The 25855-nt window shown below is 44.5% G+C and overlaps 1 protein-coding gene across 1 annotated transcript; it reads left to right on the top strand.

Moving 5' to 3' along the window:
* Positions 1-4770: 4770 nt before the first annotated feature.
* LOC129340061 (trans-1,2-dihydrobenzene-1,2-diol dehydrogenase-like) lies at positions 4771-25088 on the top strand. The gene is made up of 7 exons (XM_054994616.1): positions 4771-4929; positions 11501-11612; positions 12907-13070; positions 19057-19309; positions 21199-21323; positions 23679-23829; positions 24477-25088. Exons 1-7 carry the CDS (start codon positions 4840-4842, stop codon positions 24611-24613), a joined length of 1032 nt encoding a protein of 343 aa, XP_054850591.1. The 5' UTR covers positions 4771-4839; the 3' UTR covers positions 24614-25088.
* Positions 25089-25855: the final 767 nt, after the last annotated feature.

The following is a 25855-nucleotide window of genomic DNA, read 5'->3' as shown; positions in this document are numbered from 1 at the left end:
TATCGTGGGTTTTTTTCGATCGTAATGCGGATCGTGCCCATCTCTACTCAGGAGTAGCAGACTAATTTACTAAGAGGGGAGAGGAATTAGTCAAGCTATTGCCTCCCTTTTAAAAAGTCTATAATATGCTCCAGTGAATTTCTGCAAACTGGAGGTGCCTATCAATGTAACTTTCCTGGGAGAAAGCCGTAACAAATAGACCCACTCTCTTTATTTCCTGCCCTTAGTAGACACTAGTGGTGCTCTGGATGAACTCTGTGAATTGTTTCCTTGCTTTTTGACAATATAAAGCAAAACTGACACTGCTAATTGTTGGGGTTGGGAGGCATACAGGCACCATATTTGGGAAATAGCGAGTCTCCGCTGGAGGCTGCTTTGGGAGATGTAGTGATAGGGAAAGCTTCACCTTTGAGCTCTTCAAGGCAGAGGCATCCTGCCGGAACAATAGCTGGGAGTGGGACAAGCTGACTGAAATAGCAAGGGTGGAAGAAGAGAATTTTCAAAGCACTGAGGCAGTGGGAGGAAAGGAACAAGGAAAGGTAAAAGGAAATTTTGCTGAGAGAGATGGCCTAGTTAGAGGCCACATAATCCACACACTCCTGTTCCTTGCTAGCAAAAATTCCTTGTCGCATTGCCAATATTTTAACCAGACCAGCATGTTGTAGTGGTTAGAGTGTGTTAGAATAGGATCTGGGAGAACCAGGTTCAAATCCCCCCTCTGCCATGGAAGCGCGATGCTGGGTGACCTCGGGCCCAGTAACACACTCTCAGCCTAACCTACATATGGTTGGGTTGAGGACAGAATGGACGAGAGGAGGATTATGGAAGCCACCTTTCCCCCCACCCATTAGGAAGAAAGGTAGGGTATAAATTAAGCAGATAAATAAATACTGCTTTAAAAAAACCTGGGCTGGTAAAGGATTTCTATTCTAGGCATGGCGATGGAAGTCACTACATTTTCTATAAAACCCTTACATCTATGGAAATAAGACTCACAGGATTGAATGGGATGTATTTGGTAGCAAGTGGGGAAAAACAAGGACTTACAGGTCTGTCAAAGGGTATTAAAGCTTGACAAATGGAACCTGTTCAGAGAAGCAGTAGTTCTAAAAACCAGATGCTGTGGGCGTGCAAGAATGGAAAGCAATCATGCCCTGCTTGTAAATTTCTCAGAAACATCTAACTGGACATATAAAAACAAAATTTGGGCCTAGCCGGATGGTTGGTCTGAACCAGCAAAGCTGTTCTTAGGCCCCAGTTATTCCCAAATGATGTGCAAAGAAAGGGAACTGCTATTTTATCAGGAGAAATCTATATATTAAATAAGGAATACCCAACTAGAGAGGAGGATGCCTGCTCTATCTCTGTATAATTCTTTCATCATGAATAGCCTCCTTCCAATAAACCTAGCCACCAGCTAAGGGCCACGGCCCGGGTTCATCCCCCTGGCTACACCTATACTTGTAGCAGAAGGGAAAGAAATACTCATTCTGGAAGTCACAAGTTGCCTGGCAGTCATCTTCCCATAATTCTCGATGCTTTTCCTTTGCATCTCTGTATTAGTAATTGCAGGGAGGGAAGGCAGCATGGTATAACCCGAGCTCCTCAAATCTTGGAGGTGAAGCAGGGCTGGTAGTTGGATAAGAGACCACCTGGGAGCACGCATGAGAACCAGGTCTCCTGCCCCCCACTCGGAGGGTAAGGGGACCTGGAAACTCTACTGAAAGCCCCTTGCTGGGGTTGCCAAAAGTCAGTTGTGACTTGATGGCACTTTACACACACACATTAATCCTTGCACCAGTGGTGATCAGTTTAGAAGATATGAAGCTTTGGGTGAAGGTTATGGCTGTGGCTCAGTGGAAGAGCCTTTGCTTTGGATGCAGAAAGCCCCAGGTTCAATCCCTGGCATCTCCAGTCAAAAGCATCAATTAGTAAGTAATGTGAAAGACCCCTGCCTGAGACCCTGGAGAGCCACTACCAGTCTGAGCAGATAACACAGACTGATGTCTGATTCGATACAAGACAGCTTCATGTGTATGTATGTTAGTTGTCATACTGTCTATTCTTTTTTTAAAAAAAATTATTGTGTGAGTAAAAATTAATATTAAAGATTTTCAATTAAAACCCTCATTTCCATGTTCTCCCACCCTTTCCCCTCCCCCCTTAATCTAGGACTTCCAACAGTTTTCCAACCCGCTGTCTAAATCTACTACTTATGTCTCCTTTTCTATTCTTGACTGTCTTAATACACTACTAGGATAGATTGGATTAAGCAAAACCTAACATCAAACTATCAGTTACATTATATTTCTAACTTATCTCCTCTCTTCTCTTGTAAAGATCAGTATCTCTTCCTTTCTGCAAAATTAATAGTTATCTAACAACCATAATTCTCCCTTTACGTCCCACTTCTTTTCCAAATACTGTTTTAGTTTCCCCCAGCCATTAAAAAATTCTTCTGGAGTCTGTTCTCTCAACTTTCTCGTCATTTTGTCCATTTCTGCCATGTACAGAAATTTTTGTATCCAATTTTCAATAGATGGTACTTCTTGCGTCTTCCATTTCTGAGCATAGAAAATTCTTGCCGCTGTTGTCATATAGAATAATAAAGTTCTTTGTTGCCTGGGAATCTCTTCTAATTTCAGATTTAACAACAGCAGTTCTGGGTTCTTATTTATTGGGGTTTGTAAAATTTCAGTCATAACTTCTATAATATCTCCCCAGAACTGCTTTGCTACCTCACAGGTCCACCACATATGATATAATGAACCTTCATGGTTTTTACATTTCCAACACTTATCTGACATTTTGCTGTTCCCATATGCTATTTTCTTCAGCGTTAGGTACCATCTATATATCATCTTGTAAACATTTTCTTTAATATTGGTACAAGTCGATATCTTCAATGTATTTTTCCACAAGTATTCCCATGCCTCCATTGTTATGTCTCTATTGCAATTTGTGGCCCACTTCACCATCTGGACTTTAACAGTTTCATCTTCTGTATACCATTTTAACAAAATCTTGTAAACTTTAGAAATCTTTTTCTTGCCTTCTTGTAGTATGCTTTCTTCCAATTCAGAATTTTTCCATTTAAATCCCGATTTTAAACGATCCGTGTCATATAAGTCTTTAATCTGTCTGTATTGGAACCAGCCATAGTGAGGGGATAATTCGTCTCCTGTTTTAAGCTTAATCATATTTTGCTCCATTTTCAACACCTTATATGACAAACATTCATCATACTGTCTATTCTGATAGCAGCAGCAGCCCTCCAGAGTCTTGGGCAGATACTTTTCCAGCACCCGCTACCTTTTAAAGGATAGATTCCAGGGACTGAACTTGGGACCTTCTGCATGCAAAGCATGTGTTCTGCCATGAGCTGCAACAATTGCTGGTGTCTATTAGAGTCTCTCTACACAAGACATCTGGCACGTGTTCTTCAAGTGTCGGGTGATGCAACGTTTCCTGGGAACTGTAGTTTTAAAAGAGTCGCTTGGGATCGCTGTGGAGAGGAAGGTTGAAATACAAGCAAAATTAAGTTAGAAGCATTTTTCTAGTGTAGTTTATGGGTGCAAACCTTTAGTCTTCACCCACTACTCTGGGTGGAATCTGCCGGGTCTTAAAGTTTTCAAAGACAAAGCAGTGCAAGATTGCTGGGGGAGAGGAACTTTGCAATTCCACTCAGAGTGTACGGGGAGTAGGAAGAGAAGACCTCCAGAACATCCTATTATTAACAGACCTACTCAGATCTTGCAAAGTGGAGGTCATGGCCTCTTTTATTGGGTCCAGCCATCTCATTTTAGGTCTTCCTCTTTTCCTACTGCCTTCCACTTTTCCTAGCATTATTGACTTTTCCAGAGAATCTTGTCTTCTTATGATGTGACCAAAGTACGATAGCCTCAGTTTTGTCATTTTAGCTTCTAGAGAGAATTCAGGCTTGATTTGATCTATTTTATTCCCAGGCCTGTACATGCCTGGGAGTAAAACTCCAAGCACAGCTCCTTGTGCACATCTGATCCACTGATTCATGGTGGCAATCTGGACAGGGCAGCACAAGGATTTTGTGCCATGTGAAATCAACCCACAGCTAGTAAATAAACTGCCTAGGAAGAGTTACTGGTTTTTTTTAAAAAAGTAAAACTAGGCTTTGTATTTTATGAGCTTGCAAAAGGCAGAAGGTCAGCAGAGAAAGATTTTCTCAATGATGAGGTAGCAGCTCTTGTTGATCTTGGTCAGTTCCACAGACCTTTGAGGTCCAGGCCCCCATACCTATGAGTGAAAAAGGTGGTAGCCGTATTTCCCAAAAAGTTCCCTTGGTCTCCCTCTTCCCCAGCCCCTGCTTCATTTTTCTCTCCAGGAAACCCAGGCATCCTGACTCGGTCCTGGAACGTGATTTCTAATTAGATGAGTCAGCCAAGCCCTTGTGTAGGAATAACTACTTATATCTTGCCCTGGGCCATGTGCAAACAGCATTGCCTTGCTGATGTCACTAGCCCCAGTGCCCCTACACCCCTGGGTCTGAAGAACTCATTGGTACAACTTTCAGCTCAGAGGCAGTGGTTTCCTGGCTCTAGCCTGCTCGACAGAGAACTCCAGGCCTCTTACTCCCCTACCTTCTCCAGGGTGCTTTTGCCCCATCACTTCTGTCTCAACACAGAGGCACCCAAGCAGGCCACTCCCTGCCTTTGGGGAGTCCTGCCCTCCCACTGGCGCCCAACCCTCTGTGTAGGCAGCTGATTCAGCCGCTCAGTCCTGCACTCTGGCAAAACAGGCATCAGCTTCAGCATCTGCTCTCTCTCTCTCTCTCCTGTGCAACCAAAGATTTTAAAACCTTCCATGGCGATCCGCTGGGGTATCTGCTCTGCTGGGAAGATCAGCCATGACTTCCTCGTGGCCTTGAAGACTTTGCCGCCTGGGGATCACAAGGTTGGATCAGCAGGGCTGGAAAGGACTGGGGGGAATCGTGGGAGGCGGGTCATGAATTCGAATTTCTTCCAGAAAGTTTTCTGTGCTACTGGAGAGCTTTTGTCAGCTCCAGGTTAGAAAATTCCTGGAGATTTGGGAGTGGAACCTGGGTTGATTGGGTTTGGGGAGGGGAGCAAATTCAGTGAGATATAAGGCCCTAGAATCCACCTTCCAAAGCTGCCAGGGGAACTGATCTCTGTAGTTTGGAGATCAGTTGTAATTCTAAGAGCTTTCCAGGCCCCACCTGGAGGTTGGCAACCTTAGCCCCCAGCAATATACCTGGAAAGGCTTTTCTCTTTGCTGTTATCGGCATGCTAGGAAAAGTTCCCTCTGCTAGACATCTAACCTCTCAGGAAGCAATTAAAGACTCGAGAGCCCTGCCAAAAGGGGAAAAAATGACCATTGTACTTGGAGATTGAACCCATACAGTACGTAAATCAGCACCCGTTCTGCTGATTTTAAAATCTAGAGGGCAGTCACTGGGCTGTGAGTGCCTGTTGCACTCCATTCCCAGTTTCTAGGTTTCCTCTCCTAGGAAAGGTTGGGGCTTCCATGTCATTGTGATTTCTAGTCCCCTAAACATGCGTAACATGAGTACTTGGCAGCAGAGCAGACCCAGGGCTCAGGGGGCTTGCAACAAGTGGTGGGTAACTGCAAAAGGGAGAAGACCAAAGGGAACCAGACCCTTGGGCCAAGATTCTCTAATGGCCCTCCACTCGAAACACTCTTTTTCTTAGACCTCTATTACATTTTTTATTGCTTTGCTTATATTAGTATCTCTGTAAGAACTTGGACGAAAGAATGTGAAAGTTTGGATAAGCCCTGGGTGCGAGGCAGGGATTCCCACTTGGATGGTGACTGGAGCTACCTGAGATTAGGCTATGCTGAGTAGGGGCTAGGACGGTTGCTACTAACTCTGCCGGCTGCTTGTTTTGGCTAGTTTTGTCTGTTTGGTATTTTGGTTGCCACCAGTTTGTGCTGGGAGCCAAATTAGTGTGGGGATACCACAATGGGTTGGATCCACTGCAGTACTTCTGTTGGCCTGGTTCCAGAATCGGGTGCTGCTTTATCTCCTGGCGATGGGTTACCGCAAGAGTTCCAGCTTCTCCTGCGTTCTATTTAAAACCTACTCAAAACCACAGGGAGAGGTTTCCAGGGATTCAGAATGAGGCATCATCAGTATGCAAACCAACCAGCTCTGCTTTTCCTTTTTAATCTAAATTAGGCGAAGCCCTGAACTTCTCATCCGGAGTCAGTAAGGGAAAGGATGCTGGGGACTAAACTAGAGTGCATTGCAGACAAGATGGAGGTTCTGTTGTTAATGGTTGTGTTGACTGAGGAACTGGAGTTTAGTTTGGCCTGCTCTGGGTGGGGTGGGGTGGGGGGGTCACATTGCTCTAGGATCAAGTTCACAGTTCAGGGCACAGCCTTTCAGGTATGAACTTTGCAGATGGATGCCCAAGGAACACCTGTGGCCATGGCACCTTTCACCAGACTAGACCCTTCCCTGATAACATCCGGGACCGATTTCTGTAATGGGTTATATACGTGTTCAGGAAGACCATTTGAAAGCATTAACTGGTGCCGAATACAGCAGTAGTTTTGTCAACCTGGACTAGAGTTGCCAACCTCCATGTGGGACCTGGAGATCTCCCGGAATTACAACTGATCTCCAGACGACAGGTATCAGTTCCCCAGGACAAAATGGGCTGCTTTGCGGGCATTACACCCTGCTGAGGTCCTTCCCCTCCCCAAACCCTGCCCTCCCCAGGCTCCACCCCCATATCTTCAAGAACTTCCCAATCCAGAGTTGGCAACCCTAACTTAAGGCAGGCAGAATGGACCGTATTCTTGCAGGATTTAAAAGGTTGCCAGTTTGCTCCTGGTTTAATTCAGGCAGCCATACATGCTAGCATCACCCAAGCCCAAATGAAGAAGCCGGAAGCTCCATTTTGCACCTATTGAAGCTTTCAAGCTGCCTTCAAGGACAGCCCCATCTACAGCATATGTTAGTAGTTCAGCCTTAAGGCTACAGTGGAGTGTAACAGCCTGGCCACGCATATGGGCAACACAGATGGGGGAAAGATGCTCACAGGCACGGCACTCACCTCCTTCTCCAATAGGAAGGAAAGGTCCAAGAGCAACCGTAAGTTCTTCACTTGAACCAAAAGGGCTCCATCCCAAGCAAGTGAACCACCCCCAGCACACACAACATCTGAATTACCAAACATTTCTCTATACCAGATTCATCAGGCACTTATCTGACTAGCACTTAGGGGGAAACGATTGTTAGACCCTGGCATTTAATAGCAATAGTCATTAGGGGAAGGGGCCGTGGCTCAGTGGTAGAACACTTGCTTTTCATGCAGAAGGTCTCAGGTTCAGTCCCCAATTAAAAAGATTAGGTGGAAGATGACGTGAGAGACCTCTGCCTGAGCCCCTGGAGAGCTGCTGCCAGTCAGAACAGACAATACTGACCTTGACGGACCAAGAGTCTCAAGGCAGATCAAACAGTGTGAATCCAATACAATCAGTGCTGGAACGTTAAATAAAAATACAACAGGGTAAGGGTTGCAGAAATTTGAAAACAAGCAAAAAGCCGATACAGAGGTAGGGGGGAAAGGCAAACTTGACACTACATTTTAAACAATGTAGAGAAACAATCCAGTAGGGGCATACTTAAGCAACAGACAGTATGCAGTAGTATAGGCTACAGCCCCTATCCCTTTCCGAATCATCTCTCTGAACTATTTCTTAACATCACAGCCCTATTGCCTGTGTTAAAAAAACCTCTCCTGAATAATTCAGTTTTGCATAGTTTGCAGGAAGCCAGGAGACTAGGAGCCTTCCAGACCTCTTCAGGCAGGCCTTTCCATAAGGTTGATTTTGCCCATTTGCAGGGTAGCACCTGCAGAAAGCCCTGTTAGTTGTAGCAAAGTTTCACAGTTAGGAAACTAAGGAATTGCATGAGGTGAAATGCTCTCCAAACCAGGGTATTACAACAGATGAAAGCTGATTCACATTCACGTGAACTCTGGTAGTAGCGGAAGAAAACATAGAAACCTAATCTAAATAATACTATTCCCTTTGACAAGAAGCCAGTTCATCAGCGGCATGTGAGTGGGAGTATGGGAGTGCCTTTGGGATGCTTACGCAGGAGAGTTCTGCAGAAAACATCTTGCAAGACCAGCAGGAGAGTAAGAATAAAAGGGGCACAGAAAAAGAAGGCGAGGGGAGTCAGGTAGACACTTCCAGATCAGGCAAGGAGAGGCATTACACAAACATACAGTCGGTCTGCTCGTAACGTAAAGGGGAAATAGTGCCCTCCGGTCTCCAGGCATGTTGAGTCGCTTCTGTTCCAACTGTAAGTATGTTAGTTGGCTCTGGGGCATCGGGAGGAGCCCCATGGAAAGTAGCCTAGGGTTGCCAGGTCCCCTTACCCTCCTGGAGTGGGGCGGGGGGAACCTGGCACTTACCTTTCTTTCCCTCTTCTGGGAACAGGCCTGGGAGAGTGTATGTGCTTCACACCAGGCCAATTTGGGCCCCAAGTGGGCCCATTCCGGGGTGTGTGTGTGTGTGTGTCCAAATCAGCTTGGTGCGAAGTGTGTCAGGGGTGACATTGTTGCGCCACCCTGGGAGTGCACTCTGGAGGCCCATTCCCCTGCCTTTCCCTGCATCGGCCAGGTGAGTGGTGGTAGGGAGCGGAGGGTAAGAGCGGGGGTTCCCCCTCCCTCACTGGAGGTATGGCGACCCTAGCAAAGGTCCAAAAGGCCACCTGGAGAGGCTTGCTGAGGTTCAATAGGGCCTAGTTGATGCCGAATGAGGAACAGGACTGTCACATCGCATGACTGCTGATTTCATACCCAGGTATGAGCCCGTAAACCATACTCTTGGTACCGTTAGTAAACTAGGCTTTGATGTATTAGGTTTCAGCCATTTTGAATTAGGGTTGCCAGGTCCAGGTTGGGAAATTCCTGGAGATTCTGGGGGTGGAACCTGGAGAGGGCACTGTTTGAGAAGAGGAGGAACCTCCGCAAGGTAGAATGCCATAGAATCCACCTTCCAAAGCAACCATTTTCTCCAGGTGAACTGATCTCTGCAGCCTGGAGATCGGTTGTAATTCCAGATCTCCAGCTACCACCTGGAGGCTGGCAACCCTGTTTTGAACAGTGCTGTGACCTTCTGTTACTGCTCTCAAGATGGAGTGTGCAGAAAGGCAGTGAATTGTTGTGACCCACTTCAGAATTCAGGAAACAACTTGTACAGAGGAAACCAGTGGTTACATTGTGAAACCATTACTTGGGCCCACACTGACAGTAAGTGGTAAGATCAGTTTGGGTTCACACACCCAGTCATGACCAATTGTGGGGATCAAGTGATTATTAATGGAACATCAGGGTTTGGCAGAAAGTACTTCAGGATCCTGAGGTGAATAAATGACAGCCAAAAAGAATTTTGCGGGTCTTTGAGATAAAAAGTGGGTTCAGAGCAATTGCAGTCAGTTTATCATGGCTTCCTGTAGATCAAACCCCACATCAACCCCAAGGCCTTACTAGCAAAGGTGAAACTTGATGTTAAATACTTTGCATTTGTATTGTTCTAAAGGGTTGTAGTTCACCAACAGAACTCAATGGGCCAAGTTAGAAGTGACGAATTACACTTGCACGGCAAGTGAACAGACTCACATGTATTCTTCCCTGTTCACTTGCACTCCACTCCACTATGTGATCGAGTGGAGCACAAGTGAACAGGGAGGAATACATGTGAGTCTGTTCACTTGCCATTCAAGTGTAACTGGTCACTTCTAGCTTGGCCCTTTCAGTATCAGACTGAAGTCCTTTTCCATTGCAGCCCCACTCCCAATAACTTCTGAAGGCTGGAGGAACATATGCAATGGTTGGAACAGGGGGCTGTGATGAGAACAAAGGAAATTGCCCCTCCCTTCTTGCGAGCTGTTTTGCACACACCCCAAAAGCTCACAGGCACGGGGGACCCCCTCCTCCCTTACTCACCTTCAGAAGAGCTGACTTGGATGCAGCCGATCATCCATTATCTGTATTTATCAATTGCAGACTAAATTAACTGCAATTGGTATAACTGGGATTTCCTAAATAAAGCACAGAAACTGTATCAGAAATGAACATATCACACATTTTGTACATTCCCAAGGAAAAGCCTCCATGCCCAGATTTGTTGGTGATTTTAAATCAAAGAACCTAATTAGAGGAAAGAGGTTCTAAACCCCTAAATCCACCCAAATCGAGATAAAAAACTTGGTTGTGTAGATAGTCTTAATTGTTACTTTGTGCACTATTTGGAGATAAAAATAATAGGCCAATTAAGTAATCTCTTATCAGCTGCCCAAATCATATGTAATACTTTTCTACTCCGGAACCATCTTCATTATCCCTAGAAGATCTATGGGGAGGTTTGTACCAGCTGTGAAAGCAGCAAAACCAGGCCAAGGACTGAGTCGCCCAAGGATTGTTACATACTTGGAAGACAACATTTTTAGTTCCAGTCACTTCAAGTAGAAGGGTTGGATCCAGACAGCTTTTTTTTTGCTTAGTCTCACCCAGTTCTCCTCCTTACTACAGCCCTTGGTCTATGGTTGCCAACTCTAGGTTGGGATCTACTTGCAGGTTTTAGATGCAGAGGAGTTAGCCGTGTTAGTCTGTAGTAGCAAAATCAAAAAGAGTCCAGTAGCACCTTTAAGACTAACCAACTTTATTGTAGCATAAGCTTTCGAGAACCACAGCTCTCTTAGTCGGATGCATGGTTTGAGGATGAAGCCTGGGGAGTGGACAAAGCAAGATTCCATCCTCCAGAGCAGCCGTTTTCTCCAGGGGAAGGAACCGATTTCTGGAGTCCAGTTGTAACTCCAGGAGATCTCCCAGCCCTACCTGGCAGTTGGCAACTCTTCCCCATCCCATATGGTTTTTGTCTATAGAGGTCACATGATCCCCAGCAGAGCATGTTTTGAGTAAGACGGGAGCTCATTGGATCCAACCCAGCCTTTCAAGAGGTGGGATATAAATGCACCAAAATAATTTAACCAAAAGAAGGGAAACCCACAAAGACTGAGCGTGCTTCACTAGGCAATGAATGCTAAGAGCAGCTGAGAGTCAGGTATGGTGGGGGACAGGAGAGAAAGCTGAGGATAAACAGGCCTGTTCAAACCTTGGAGAATTTATAGAAGTCACAGAGGAAGGATTTTGGTGCCTGCGGCAGTGATTCTCCAGGACCCCAGGCGGCAAAAAGTCTTTTCCATTATTTGCTAAGTTCCTCTAACCAATAATACCAAGTATTGAAAAAAGGGCCTTCTCTGCATGCAAAGCTAGTGCTGTGCCGAAGTGGTGAGAAGGATTTCTAGGCGCTTTCCCCCATTTAATTGTTTGAGGATTCTTTTTACCTTCTGCCAAATTAAATGTGTTTATTTATATTATGTGCTGCTATTTTTTATATTCAGAGCTATTTTAACAATAGATAGACTAGCTCTTTCCTCCCTATAATTACTTCTTCCTCTCCCCAGGCAGTAGCCATTGCTGCCCGTGATCTCGCACGCTCCCAAGAATATGCCAGGAAGCACCGTATCCCCAAGGCCTATGGATCTTATGAGGAATTGGCACAGGATCCAGATGTGGGTAAGGATGGAGCCCGGGGAACAGCTAAGGGAAGGAAGGAAAGTGACGGAATGGAGACTGGTCTGCAAAGAGGAATGCCTTATCATGGGAGACATGCAAGTCAGTCTATGAAACTCAGCCAAAGCCCCTGGGCTGGCTGGGATAGATTTCCTGGGCTAGCAATAGGGCTGCTGGACTCACAGCTGGGCAGTGCTTCTGTACTTTGTAAGAGCTGGATATAACAATGAGTTGGACCCTGTGGATGTATTTCACTCACAGAGTAGCAAGGAATTTTTTAGGAGAAACACCTCTTGTGTCACGGGAAGAGACCTTGTGCCAGAGGAAGAGGTGTCACAATTCACAGGATGGATTAGTGGGATCCACCTGCTACTACAGCACCCTGAAAAGAAAAGCCGGAGCATTTCGTTGGCTCCCCCACCCCGCCATGTCTCTTCCACAACAGTTGATGTTGAACGTATGCCATATATTTCTTTGAACAATCACAGAAAATATATCTGCATTCAACACATACTCAGGATTTGACTTTGATACAACATTAGGCATTCAGGCAGCATTTTATGGTCAATGGCATCCAACAGCAGAAGTTGAATAGCATTTAATAATTGACTACGTTTGATAACCTATGTCCAGAGATATTGCTTTGGCAAGGGTGATATTTGACAAAGATGTTAGTATTTTAGTCATTAGTTTTTAATAGTTGATGGCACTTGATTCCTAACATGCAGTGGCATTTACTTCTTGAGAAGCTTACAAAGTTTCATATCTAGACAAACCAGAGCCTCCCACAAGTCAACAGCAATTGATTCTCAAACCGTGAAGTAAAATGTAAAATTCAACACCCACATTTGAATCTCTAGTTTGAATGGTTGGCATACATTTTAAGATTTCCTCATTACCTTTTCAGCCTTACAAAAAGTCTCTTAGACACATGCCTTCTCAGAATTTGGGCCCAGCAACCCTGAGCTAGAGAAGAGGAGCTGGACTTTGGTTCCTGAGCTATCTCCAGCACTCAAGAGGTGATGGAGCTTGCAGCAGTCTTGAAAGTTACATCGTCTGACCTGGGGTGGGGGGGTCTGCCCACTAATCTCTGATCTGCCACAATAATAACAACAACTACTACATTTGATTTATATACTCCCCTTCAGGACAACTTGATGCCCACTCAGGTTTATCTCGGCTGTATGACAGGTGCTTACACCGAGAACAGGTTCTATGGCTGAGCCAGAATGGTCAAATTAAGCACGGATTGTCTCCCAGTTTTTTGCTCACCATCTCCGGGCATTTTTTCTTTCAGATATAGTGTATGTGGGGTCAGTACACCCCCAGCATCACCGGCTCACCATCCTCTTCCTCCGGGCTCAGAAGAACGTCTTGTGTGAAAAGCCCCTAGCTATGAATGCTGATGAAGTCCGGGACATGATACGAGTCGCCCGGGAAAACAATGTCTTCCTCATGGAGGTACAGAACACTCCTTCAAAGGAGGAGACGGAAAGGGTGGGACAGCGAGACATCAAATATTGCTTAAGTACCTTAACTGCTGTTCAGTTTGCACTTTCATACCTGAAGGCCATTTTGGAGCAGGGGGAAGGAGAAATGAGAATTAAATACATTTCTAGACATAGATGACTTTCTGGGGGAAATGCCTGAGAATACATATATTGGCCATGCCTGGAGTGGGAGAAAGATCTCCAGGGCTCTAGACTGTGTAGAAGAAGAAATACAGCCAACGCAGGTCTCATTCCCCCAGTCCAGTGCACCGGCACCTTGCTGTGACTCAGTGGCAGGGCGCATGGCCTTGCACACCAAGCATCCCAGGGTTATTCTCCAGGTAAGGCATCTCAGGTAGCAGGTTTCAGGAAAGTCTGGAGAGCTGCTGCCAATCAGAGAAGACTGCACGAGGTTAGACCAAACTGCTCTAACTTGGTATAAGGCAGCTTTATATGCATTATGAAGCTTCGTAAATGGTAAATGGTGAGTGGTTCTGCTTCAGTGGTAGAGTGTGTACTTTGCTGCAGAAGCTACCTGGATAAAAAACAGCTTGCTGTGGGGTGGGAATATTTTGGAGAGTTGCCAGCCAGCGTAGACAACCTTGAGCAAAACTGTAGGGATTGCAGCAACAGTGGATTTAACAAGCTGCCTTGGACAATGTATGAACAAAAGTAGTTTTTCATTTCGGTATTGCTCTCGCATTGCTCCCAGGAAGTTTATGAGCAGTTGGTCCAGCAGGAAATACCCTGCCAGACAATGCACAGTTAGCTCATGAAACTCAAAGCTACAAGACATAGCAATGGTCATGAGTAGAAGTAGACACGGACCGAAAAACGGACCAAAATTTTACACAGACCAGGCCGGTTTTGTGTTCGTGAGCTGGCAGATCGTGGGACACGGCTTTTTTCAGGGACGCAATGAACTTTGGTCGGTCCGTTGGTCTGTGAAACCAGACATCCTGGTGCCAAGCAATCAATTCCCTAGGCAACATAGGAGCCGCCTTCAGACCTTCTGCTGCCTTTGAAACTCACCAATCTTACCCTGAAAACCTTGATAGGCAGTTCTGGCTGCCAACCAGAGAGCTCCCATTATTCTCTATGTGAGCGTTTATTATATAAGACACAGCGTGGAGCAGCAGTTTCACTTTCCAGCTGGTTACAAGCTTGGAGGAACTGTTTTTTTCAGATTGAGCCAGAGGGAGGCTTGGGGCTTGTGTTGCAGCAAGGCTCTGGGTAGGAGCAAGCTTATTGGGTTTCCTCAGCTGAGGGCTCATTCTTGTTTCTACTTTTCCCCCCTCTCGATTATTTGCTTGTGGTGTGGTGGGATAGCCTACAGCTGTGCTCCAGCCCAGTCTCAGAGCTGCAGTCTGGCTCTGGGTGCAAGGTTATTGGTATCCTTCAGGGCTCACTCTTCTGTCTCATTTTTCCCCTTTCAATTCTTATTTGATTGTGGGGTGTTGGGCTAGCCTAGGGCTCTGCCAATTGCTGCAAGCCAAAGCAAGTCAATTGGCATTTGTGGCTCCTATTCTATGTACTGGAAGTTTCCTGGGGCGGCCACTTTGAGGGTCTGTAAATTGGACATTCGAAATGCAACCATGGCCAAACTTGGAGGATGGCTGGAGGAAAGCCAGCTGAAGACACGCTGTGAGTTTGGCATCTCTGAGTGTGAAGGGGTGGTCCTAGGGCCCCCGGAAGTGATGGACCACAGACTGATGAACCAGTCCACGAACCAGGGTGGGTCCGTGAATGATCTGTGGTCCATGAAACGTGATGGACCACGGGCCAACAGTCTGTGGCTTTTTCCTGGTCCATGCCCATGTCTAGTAATGAGCTAAGGTGGCTTCTGGGGATTGTACAAAATATTCATGGAGGAGAGATCAATTAATAGGGGTGATGGAACCTCCTTTAAATATCAATTAGTATGGGGCAATAGCGTGGATGGTTCAGGCAAGCTCAATCTTGTCAGATCTTGGATGCTAAGCAGGGTCAGCCTTGTTTAGTACTTGGATTAGAGGCCATCATGAAAGTCTAGGATCTCTACGCAGAGGCAGGCAATGGCAAACCACTTATGTTCATCTCTTGCTTTGAAAACCCTACAGGGTCATGACAAGTTGGATGTGACTTGACAGCACTATACACACACAATACAGGGAGAAGCTTTGGCCTTTGTGTTCTGCTTGTGTAAGCCTTCTGGGACCATATGGTTGGCTACTCTGGGAAAAATTATGCTGGACTGAACAGCCTACTGGCCTAACCCACCCAGAATGCTGTGTTTCAAGCAGAAATTCAGCCAGTGAAGCTTATTTCAGAAGAAAGGAGCATTGATGAGGCAAGAGCTTCACCTACTGGGTTTTTATTAATTTACTTAAGGTATCAGTGTCCTGTAGGGTGACCAACCTCAAGGTGATGTCTGGAATGCTCCAAGAATTACAACTAATCTCCAGACTACACAAGTCAGTTCTTAGGGAGGAAATGGCCGCTTCATAGGGCAGGCTCTATGGTATATCATAGAGTCTAGGAGAAACAGAAGTCCTAGAGTGAAATCACATTTCTGCTGAGCTCCCTCTCCAAATTTCACCTTCCCCAAGCTAAAGTTTGCAACCCCAGTGCCTCTCAGAGTACTTGAGACATTTCACAAAGCATCCATGTAAGACCTAACCAAGCAAAATCAACAATAGTTTTAAAAGGAGTAATAAAACTACAAGGGGAGAGGGAACTCAAGCAAACAGTAATAACATTAGTAAGTTCAGCCACAATAAGATTAGAAGAGTATTGGAAACCAACCAAGTAATTATTACATTACCAAACACCCAGAAAAACCAGACCAGCTCAGGTACCAAGCAAAGAGATGTAGGGAAGAGAATCCACAGACAAGGAATTCCACAGACAGGAAAAGTCCTGTCTCCAGTAACCATCTTTGAAGATGGATGTACGCAGAGCAGGGCTGCAATAGGCAGGTTAATATGGGGACAGACATAAGAACAAACACTGAAAGAATGCACTATTCATTTCTGAGCATAATTTTAAAATAGTGAGATGGGATCATATCCCCCTTCCCAAATCTGTTCCAGTCATAGTTCTTAGTACTACATTCAAAACCAATTGAAGATTCTGAACAATCTTGTAGCGGCCCTACGTACGGTGCATTGCCAGTAACCTCATCTGGATTTCAGAGTCATACTACAGACGGGCTGTTAAAAAGAAAGAGGAGCCTTCCCAGCAAAGGAACTGGTAAATCTACTGAGGCAGCAAGTATGCATTTGATACTTTGCATGTTGGCTTGCACTCAACAACCCCGGGCTGATCCAGCAGGCTTGGCAGTGTCGTGGGTGGAAGCCCCTGGGGCTCCACTTCTTTCTGGTGGGGTGGATCTAGCTTGGCTCAGCGCATTCCAGGTCTCATCCTGCTCATCATGAACATTCATTTTTGCATTTTGGGGGGTGCAGCAAAGACTTCAGAGACCAAAAAAAAGTCAGTGGGTATGGAAGCCATCTTAAGCAAATATATTTGGAACTCCCATTTTATTTGATGGGGCTTATTCCCAGGAGGGCCCAAAGTCATCTTATTGGAGCCTACTGCAACCCATCATTTACTGAGTTCCCTTCATGGCTTCCTTTCTCAGCTTCCACCCCAGATTTTTCCTTTTGCCATTTCATCTCCAGCTTTAGTCAACTGATTTTCAGGAGTCAGAAAACGGAGTGCAGAATTCCACGTCTGGAGAGTTCCACCTTTCCTTTTTTTAAAAAATCCAAGTTTCTAGCTCTTATGGCTGCAAGGATAGGCTTGAAATTATGTGAGGCTTCTACACACTGGGTAAATAATCCAAATTGCTCAAGAATAAGCCACCCAAATCGTCATTGGTGGTGGAGAGTGCCATCAAGTCATAGCTGACTTATGGCAACCTCTGCAGGCGTTTTCAAAGCGAGACTATCAGAGGTGGTTGGCCATTGCCTACCTCTGCATGGCAACCCTACTAACCAAGGTTGACCTTGCTTAGCTTTTGAGACCTAATGAGATCCGCTTGCCTGCAGTGTAACTTATTTTATATATTGTATTGCTGTGACCATTTACCCATCATGTCAAATACACTTTATCACTGGCACTTTGATGTTTGTCCAATACACGTAGACACACACTGTGAGCATGAGACTAACACAAATCAAAATATAGAAATATGTATGAAAGGATTACTATGAGCATAGGATAATATGGTTGCTTACCTTGGCTGCTGTAGTACAGATGCATCTTCTTGTGGGTTTCCCTGAGATCTCTGTAAGGCAATCCAAGTACTCATTCGCTCCCCTAATTAGGTTCAAAAAGGCTCTAGAAGGACTCTAGTGTCCTTCTCAAATTAGACCTCACAAGAGCACAGCTTGTTTTGCTCCAAAGTCGTCTTTCTAGTCAGGCGTGTACCTTCGGAAAACCATACATCCCCTAGCACATTATGAGCTTTGTGAAGGAGGGATTTATGGGTGGGATCCAGCTAGTTTCCCATTTAATCCCACCTAATTCTCCTCCTTACTAAAGCCCCCATCCCACATGACTCTTGTCCATGCAGAAATGACTCACCCCATCATTGTCTGCTCTGTGACTATTATTCTAAGCATTTAATTCCAGTCAAGGGGCACTGGTTGGGTACAATACCATCTTGCCTTTACAAGAAATCTTTGCCACCTGGTTGTTGTTTTTACCTCTGGTTGTATTTGTGGGGCCACTTACTTACAACATTATGTATTTAGTTTTAACATATAATATTTTATTGTTGTTTTTAAATTATTTTTAATGTTTTTAATTGTTTTTAATGTTGTAAACTGCTTTGGGCCTTGCTCGAGGGAGAGGTGGCATAAAAAAAATCTAATGAATAAATAAGAGTAAAGCAAGACGATATTGTACCCAACGCTGCCCCTGGGTGAGTCATTTTCTCTGTGCCAGACTACACCTTTCCATGATCAAACTAGTTGGCCATTTTATTTCATAATTAAAATTCAACCACGCAAAGTCACCTGCTCCCACCTTTTCTCCTGGCCAGTCTCTCCTCTTCTTAATTTGTGCATGCATGCACGTTCTTCCAGAGGTTCACCCAGTTCTCTGGGTAAACTCTTAAGAGAAGTGCTGACCACAGAGCCAAGATTAGCAGGACATACAGATGAGCTGGTTACACACAAGTACTAGCTTTGTAACTCTGGTCAGATTTGCATGAGGACCTCTTGATGTCTATTGCAAAGTATATGTTATGAAGAGGTGACTAATGAATCATGAAGTGTTACTTGTGTCTGGTCAGAAGTATTTCTATAAAAAGATTTGCCTATGTATTGTGGTATGTATGTGACAATACTGACCTCGTTTTTGCTAGTATGTGCTACCGAGGAAGGCAAATTGCCAACATTCATTTGGCTCTTTTATGACATACATTGTGTAATTTGGGCTCTTTTACTGATACACATTTTTGTATATTTTTACAAATTTTAGGTGTTGTATTGATATGTGACATGTTGATTCTGACCTTTGCAGTTTCTAGTGTTATTTTAATATATGACTTCTATGTGCTATGCTTGTTGGGCTTACATTGGACTTTTTTGTAAGTAGGGGGATGTCTTATCCTTTTTTAAAGTCATCTGACTCTTTATATTAGAGAGAGAGAGAGAGAGAGAGAAAGAGAGAGAGAGATTTTATAATTTTGCTTTCCCACCTCTTTTTCTCAGTCTTTTGGGTTACTTAATCAATCTGGTTTTGTTTTTTTTCTGGCTGGGCCCCCCCCCGCCCTTTTTGTGAGAATTTCACTAGTCATTGCCTTCACACTTTAAAAAAAAAGACTGCAACATTAAGGACTTCGAAGTTACTCAAAACACAGAGACATTCTCAGGTTGATGAATTCAGCATGCAGTACCACATTCTCTCCATGTGCAGAAGGACACAACGGGCACTGAATCTTGACAGCCTCTGTCTGCCTCTTCTAGGGTTTCTGGACAAGATTCTTTCCTGTATCAGAACAGATCCGCTGCCTGCTGGCCCAGAACACTCTTGGGGATGTGAAGGTGGTGCAAGCCCAACTGGGCTTTCCAATGGAGGACGTCCAGAGGCTGGTCGATAAGAAATTAGGAGGAGGTGTCATTTTAGACTTGGGATGCTACTGCGTTCAGTTTGCTTCTATGATCTTTGGGCCCGAAATGCCAGAATCCATTGTCACCTCAGGACTGCTTCACAAGTCAGGTAAAATGTGGGGCCACTTGAGTGGGGGTCTCAGTGCCAAGGGAGCAGAGTCCCCACTCCCCCCCCCATGTAAGAGTTGATGTGGGCTGGTAGTTAGATTGTAGGAACAGGATCTTGGATATCTAGATTCAAATCAGCTAGGAAGCCTACTGGAGGACCTTAGATGAGTCTCTCACTCAGCCCAGCCTAGCCTACCTAACAAGGTTGTTGTACAGATGAGATGGGCTGAGGAAAACCAGGTATGACACATCGGACTCCTTATAGTTGGGTTTAGATAAAAATGTACTAGAGATATATGTATTTATTATACTGATAGTCTGCCTTTCTCACTGAGACTCTAAGCAGATTATACTGATTATTTTGATTTACACTGCATGCAGGGAAATTTAATATGCAGTGGACTAGGATTAGAGAAATCTGAACATGCATAGCATATTAGGTATGATACCGAGTCCTGAGCTAATGAAGAAAAGCTGTATTACAAGAGTAGAAAACAATGCAGTGAGAACAGGGTAATGCATACAGCAAAGCAAGATTTGGGTTCAGTAGCAACTTAAAGACCAACTAGGTTTCCAGAGTATGAACTTTTATAATAACAACAACAACAACAACATTCGATTTATATACCGCCCTTCAGGATGACTTAACACCCGCTCAGAACGGTTTACAAAGTATGTCATTATTATCCCCACAACAAAACACCCTGAGAGAGCTAGGAGCTGTGACTGACCCAAGGTCACCCAGCTGGCTTCAAGTAGAGGAGTGAGGAATCAAACCCGGTTCTCCAGATTAGAGTCCTGTGCTCTTAACCACTACATCAAACTGCCCTTTGCCAGATAAATAACATTCAAAAACCAATGGAAGAACATTTTAATCTGCCAGGGCATTCCATCGCTGACTTCAGAGTAGCAGTTCTCAAGCAGAGAAACTTCAAAGGAAAATTACAACTCAAGATTGCTGAAACTGAGTTTATTTGCAAATTTGGAAGAATGGATCCCCCAGGGTTGAATCGGAACATAGGATTTTTCTTGCATTGCAGATGCTAATTGTCTGCACTTCACACCCATGCACTATCAAGCTAATTATAACATGTACTATAGCTAGCTTCCTGACACTAATTTACAATACCCCTCCTACTGTTTGCCTAAATTATAAGGACTCTTTCATTTTTCCACTCCTCATGTCTGATGAAGGGAGCTTTGACTCTTGAAAGCTCATACCTTGGGAATCTAGTTGGTCTTTAAGGTGCTACTGGACCTCAGTCCTACTCTTCTATTACAGACCAATAAGGCTACCCACCTAAAACATACAGCACGCTGATTAATACATCTTATACACAATCCTTTCCCCTTTATAAAGCACCCTCCCTGAACCATTCTGTTACTGTACAGCTCTGTAACCTTGGTAAAAGTATTACTTGAATTGCTCTACAATATATTATTAGCAGCTGCAGGGCTGGTTACAGAAGGTTGCACACTGCCTAGTGCCTTGGTGTTCTCAAGCATGTATTTACAAGCACAAGATGAAGCATCTATTCCAGTCCGATTTAGCATACATGGGTATGACTTGACCTGGATAGCCTAGGCTAACCTGATCTCATCAGATCTCAGAAGCTAAGCAGATTCAGCCCTGGTTAGTGCTTGGATGGGAGACCCCCAAGGAAGTCCAAGGTCACTATGCAGAGGCTGGCCATGGCAAACCCCCTCTGAACATCTCTTGTCTTGAAACCCCTACAGGGTTGCCGTAAGTCTGCTGTGACTTGATGGCAAAAAGGGGGCAGCAGGAGTGTGTAGGAGAGAAAATTGGTTCGTGTGTGTGTGTGTGGGGATTAGGGCTGGTAGGTTTATGAGAGAATTTATTAGGCATGCACCTTTTTCTGTGTTTCCTAGGCGTGGATGAAACAGTTTCCATCATCCTCAACTATTCGGGGAACCGGCAGGCTGTTCTCAATGTCACCATGATGATCAAACTACCAGGAGAGGCACTGATTGGGGGGTCTGAAGGAGTTATCCAGGTACCTGGTTGTAGTGGGATATCAAGGATTCAGAAATGGCATATGGGTGGAAAGTGAAAGAAGGGGAGGAAGGTGTGCCTTTCAGAGTGAGATCTTGGGGAGAAATGGGGTGTTGAAGACTGGTAGGAACATGGCAACTTCTTAGCTTGGTGAATTGAAGTAGCACAGCAGCTAAAATGAGTTGTGGGCCTGGAGAAGCCTGGTTCAAACTTTGCCTTTCCCAGTTCTAAACTGCAGTGAATACTGACCTGCATTACAGGATTGTTGTGACAACAGACCCGCAAACATTTCACACTGTCTCATGTGTATACTCCCAACCCTGCTAAAGACTTTGCTCTGTCATAATTCATAGGTAGCCTGTCCATGGGTGTAAAAGACAAACATGTTGTTTCCTAGATAAGCCAGAAAAACAGAACTTGCCTTTACAATATGGTACCCACAGTTCAAACTACATTTCAGAAGTCATATTGCATGTGGGAGACTGTGCCTTAGTGCTCATGTGCAAGAGAGATGAACTCTGCAGAGAAACAATTCACATTAGCAGTGTTTTAACAAAACAGCCTAAAAGACAAAAAGTGGGACAGCTACCTGAAAACCAGGTTGGGCCTTGGTAAATACAGGTAGGTGGAACTACATTACTGGTTGATAATATAATCAATCATGTAATAAATGTTTAGGATGTGGATGCACTGCCTTTAAAAAGAGCAGATTCATAGTTCTGGTGCGCAGTCAGCTCTATGCCTACAAATGATAGAGATGCAGGTCTCTTCTGTAGCACATAAAATCAACAGCCAGCTCTGTCTGAGCTACCTTAGAGTAAACACAAGTACATCCTACATGTCTGTGCACACATCTGAAACAGCCACCACATGTTCACCTTACCAATGAAACCAGGGACCAGTGCCTGGATAAACGCGGGTTTATATCAAATGTTGAGCTGTACATTCATTGAATGTAACAAGAAAATTACTCCACAGCTATAAAGAAAAATAAAGCATACACAGATTGTACCAACATTTGCTGTAATTTGCAAATAGAGCTTTCGACACAATCTGTTGTCCATTATCCCCACTCAGATCACCTGTGCGTTAGATCACAACAACATGTTCTATACAGAGTACATTTGATGCTTGTTTGGAAGCTTCACTCGGTTTAGAATTTGGCAACAAGACGAATGGCTGTCATAAGTCAGAGAATGTTCTTTGAAGTTTTGGAAGATCTACTCTGGTTGCCAGGTCATTTCTGGGCACAATTCAAAGTGCTGTTTTTGATCTTTACAGTCATGCATACTTGCTAATCCTTTTCCTTAATTACTAAAACCAGAAAAAAGAGGCAAAAAAAGATGGCAGAATTGTGCAAATGTGCTTAATACACATTTATATCAACCATTTATCAACCCGACTTTAATCTATATATATAAAGACAAGTGTCCTGACCGACTCATCAACACGCAACCCAAACCCCTGGACCTAGAAACATGAAATTTGGGGAGAACATTCCTTTCATGATGTAAACACTCACTAAGAAGGGATTTTAAGAAATTCGCCCCTTAAAGAGGTCAAAAGAGGTCAAAAGTGTTTTTCTAAAGGGATACAGCATTGTGTGGCTGGCAGGCTGCTGCCTACTTGCACCCCCACCCACTGCCAGCATGACTTTTCCCTGATTGGGCCAGCCTTTCAAGGTCATTTGCATATGCAGGCTGATTGGGGCTCACAACATAGAATCATAAAGTTGGAAGGAGCCATACAGACCATCTAGTCCAACCCCCTGCCCAGTGCAGGATCAGCCTAAAGCATCTCTGACAAGTATTCATCCAGCCTCTTCTTGAAAACTGCCAGTGAGGGGGAGCTCACCACCTCCTTAGGCAGCTGATTCCACTTTTGAACTACATTCCACACCTCATTCCCCCACCCCTCAGTTGGAACACAGAGGTCATTTGCGTATGCAGCCTTATTGGTCTTCATCTCAATATTCTAAACAGTATGCAGTTGCTACTGGGAGTCATTAAATGTGTCCTGAGGTCAAATGCACCTCACAATTCAAACACCTTTGTGATGCTCAAGTACTATTTTCTTATACTACAAAACCAACAAAAAACAAATAAAAAATGTTACATACTCTTAAGTATTATAACTGGATTTAAAGTAGTTAAATACCATAGTTCTTTTAATACAGAATGCACACTTCTGATGACAGAGATGGGAACCACCTTTGGCTGTTTTTTGCTTTGGCTCTAGATTATGCACTTGCTACAAAAACACATGCTATCTTCCAGGTACACAGCTGAGTCCAGCAGAACAGATTCCATAGTATCTCTGGCCCTCAAAACAGCAATCTGTTGGTCTCTTTCTCTAGATCCCCTCACACATGAACAGTCCTACAGTCATGTTTGTGAAAGGCAACCGGTGGGAGTGGCCACTGCCCCCCTCTCCAGAACACCTCTACTTTGAAAATGACATTGGATTGAGATATGAAGCTGAACACGTCCGCCAGTGCCTCCTGAAAGGTAACCTAGCAGTCCTAATTGCTTTGAGAGAACAGTCTGAATGGACAAAACCGCACACATATGAGAAAGTCAGTGTGGAGTAATGGTTAGCATCAGACCAGGATCTGGATTCTCTTGGTTCAATCCCCCCCCCCCCTTGCCAAGCTCATAGGCTGACTTTGGTTCAGTCTCGGCTTAGTTTACTTCACAGGATTGGGTCAAGGGTAAAATGGTGTCTGACCCATGTTGACCACCCTGAGCTTCTTTGGAGGAAGAGTGGGATATCCACAGAAACTCACTAGCAGCAAAGAAACAAAACATCTCTTTACATGAAGTATGGTTGGAGAATGAATTATGTGGAATTTATTGATGCAAGATGTGATTGCCATTAGGCCTAGGAAGTTTTTTAAAAGGACATCTCCCATTGGCAAATAATTGTCAAAGGGGCCCTTGTTTTTGGAACTCTGAAGCAACAGCAGTTTGGCCCTTTGGGCCAATGCTGAAGCATCTACACTATTCATTGGGAGAAGCATCTTTTTTTTTTTAGTATGCAAGGATTCCGAATCCCCACCCACTACTTCCCATCAGCCCATTGTTTACTTTGCCACTCCAGTAAGAGAAATAGGAAAATAGGGGGGCTTATTAATTCAGGCTTCTTTCTTATGCAGGCTTGAAGGAAAGTCCCATCATGCCCTTACGTGAGAGTGAAATCATAGCCACTATCCTGGATGAGGCACGGAGGCAGGCAGGGGTGTTCTACGAAGATGACAACGCTACAAAAGGCCACAGTAAAGACACCAAATAAACTTCCTTGCCAAAACATTTCAATCAATGAAAACTGATTCCATCGATCATCACTGACACCACAGTATGGCTTGAGAGGGGGGAAGATAAAAGAAATTTCCTTTGCTTTGGAAACCCTCTGAAAATAGATACTACGTACTTTTCTTTGTTTAGGCTTTTTGATAATGCTCTCTTTTAAACAAGTTAGGGGAAAGCATTTAACCCTCAGTGTTCACACTCTTGCATGCATATTTTGCTCAATGCTCTAGAATCAGAGGTCTCCAAGGTGGTGCCCATGGGCTCCATAGCACCTAGGCAGGCCAAGGGGGGGTTCTGCCCAGCAGGGCTTCTGCTTGACTATGCACATTTTTTTCCAAGTTGCTTTGGCAGCCCCCAGCATTACAGCATAAGGATCTTATCTTCAGTCATGTAGTGAAGCTGCATGTGTACAATAAAATATTTTTAAACAATGTTCATTTTGAAAGGCATCCTGTTAAATAAAGCTTCTGCTTGAAATGCTGAAGAGTTACCATCAGTTATGCATAACCCCACTCTCTGATAACTTGTGGCTGGGTCTACCTCCTGCAGCTGCCATGTTGCGAATGTGCCCATGCTGTGTCAGAATCTCAAAGGTTCCTGCAGGGCCAAAAAGTTTGGGGATCCCTGCTCCAAGTGAATCAGGAGGGCTTCAGCCTTTCGTGCCTGAGACTGGCAAACTGAGTTTATTCTAGATAGCCACAGGTCCTAAAACCCACAAAACTAATTCAATTGTACTTGTTAAAAGAGGGGCACAGCACTATAGTTCATGCTTGGGCGGGATGGCACATTTTAAATCAAAATTAAGAGCAAAGAGGCAAGAACTCATGCAAAATTATGTAAACCCACAGACCTATGGGAATTGGTGGGTAAGAATTCCCAGCTGAAGCATATTAATCAAAGCCTAAATCTTTTTTTTTTAATTAACTTGAACTCAGGCAAAGTCTCAAATAATACTAAGGAAGAATATGGCATACAATCACCACCCAGAGAAAAGCCATAAATGTATGCATACGCCAGGTGTTTAAAACACACAGCTTTCTACAGCACACCAAGTAGAAGAGGACCCACATGCACCCACCAAAACTTCAAACAGGAGTGGGAGGTGTAACACTGCCCCCTTAAGCCCGTAACTATTTATTGCCTTAAGGGTCTGCAGGGATCCCTCTTCTCAAGCAAACTCAGAAAAATTTGCCATACCCAAATCTCACATGACTTTAAGGGATCC

The sequence above is a fragment of the Eublepharis macularius genome, chromosome 12 (genome assembly GCF_028583425.1).
Source record: "Eublepharis macularius isolate TG4126 chromosome 12, MPM_Emac_v1.0, whole genome shotgun sequence".
NCBI lineage: Eukaryota > Metazoa > Chordata > Lepidosauria > Squamata > Eublepharidae > Eublepharis > Eublepharis macularius.
This window is presented reverse-complemented; position numbering and strand designations above follow the sequence as displayed.

Bases quoted from the DNA above. Each gene is read 5' to 3' on its own strand.
- LOC129340061 (XM_054994616.1), top strand. From the start codon at position 4,840: ATGGCGATCCGCTGGGGTATCTGCTCTGCTGGGAAGATCAGCCATGAC. The intron at 19,310-21,198 runs GTAAAATGTGGG...TGTGTTTCCTAG, and splicing joins AGGACTGCTTCACAAGTCAG to GCGTGGATGAAACAGTTTCC. The intron at 23,830-24,476 runs GTAACCTAGCAG...TTTCTTATGCAG, and splicing joins CCGCCAGTGCCTCCTGAAAG to GCTTGAAGGAAAGTCCCATC.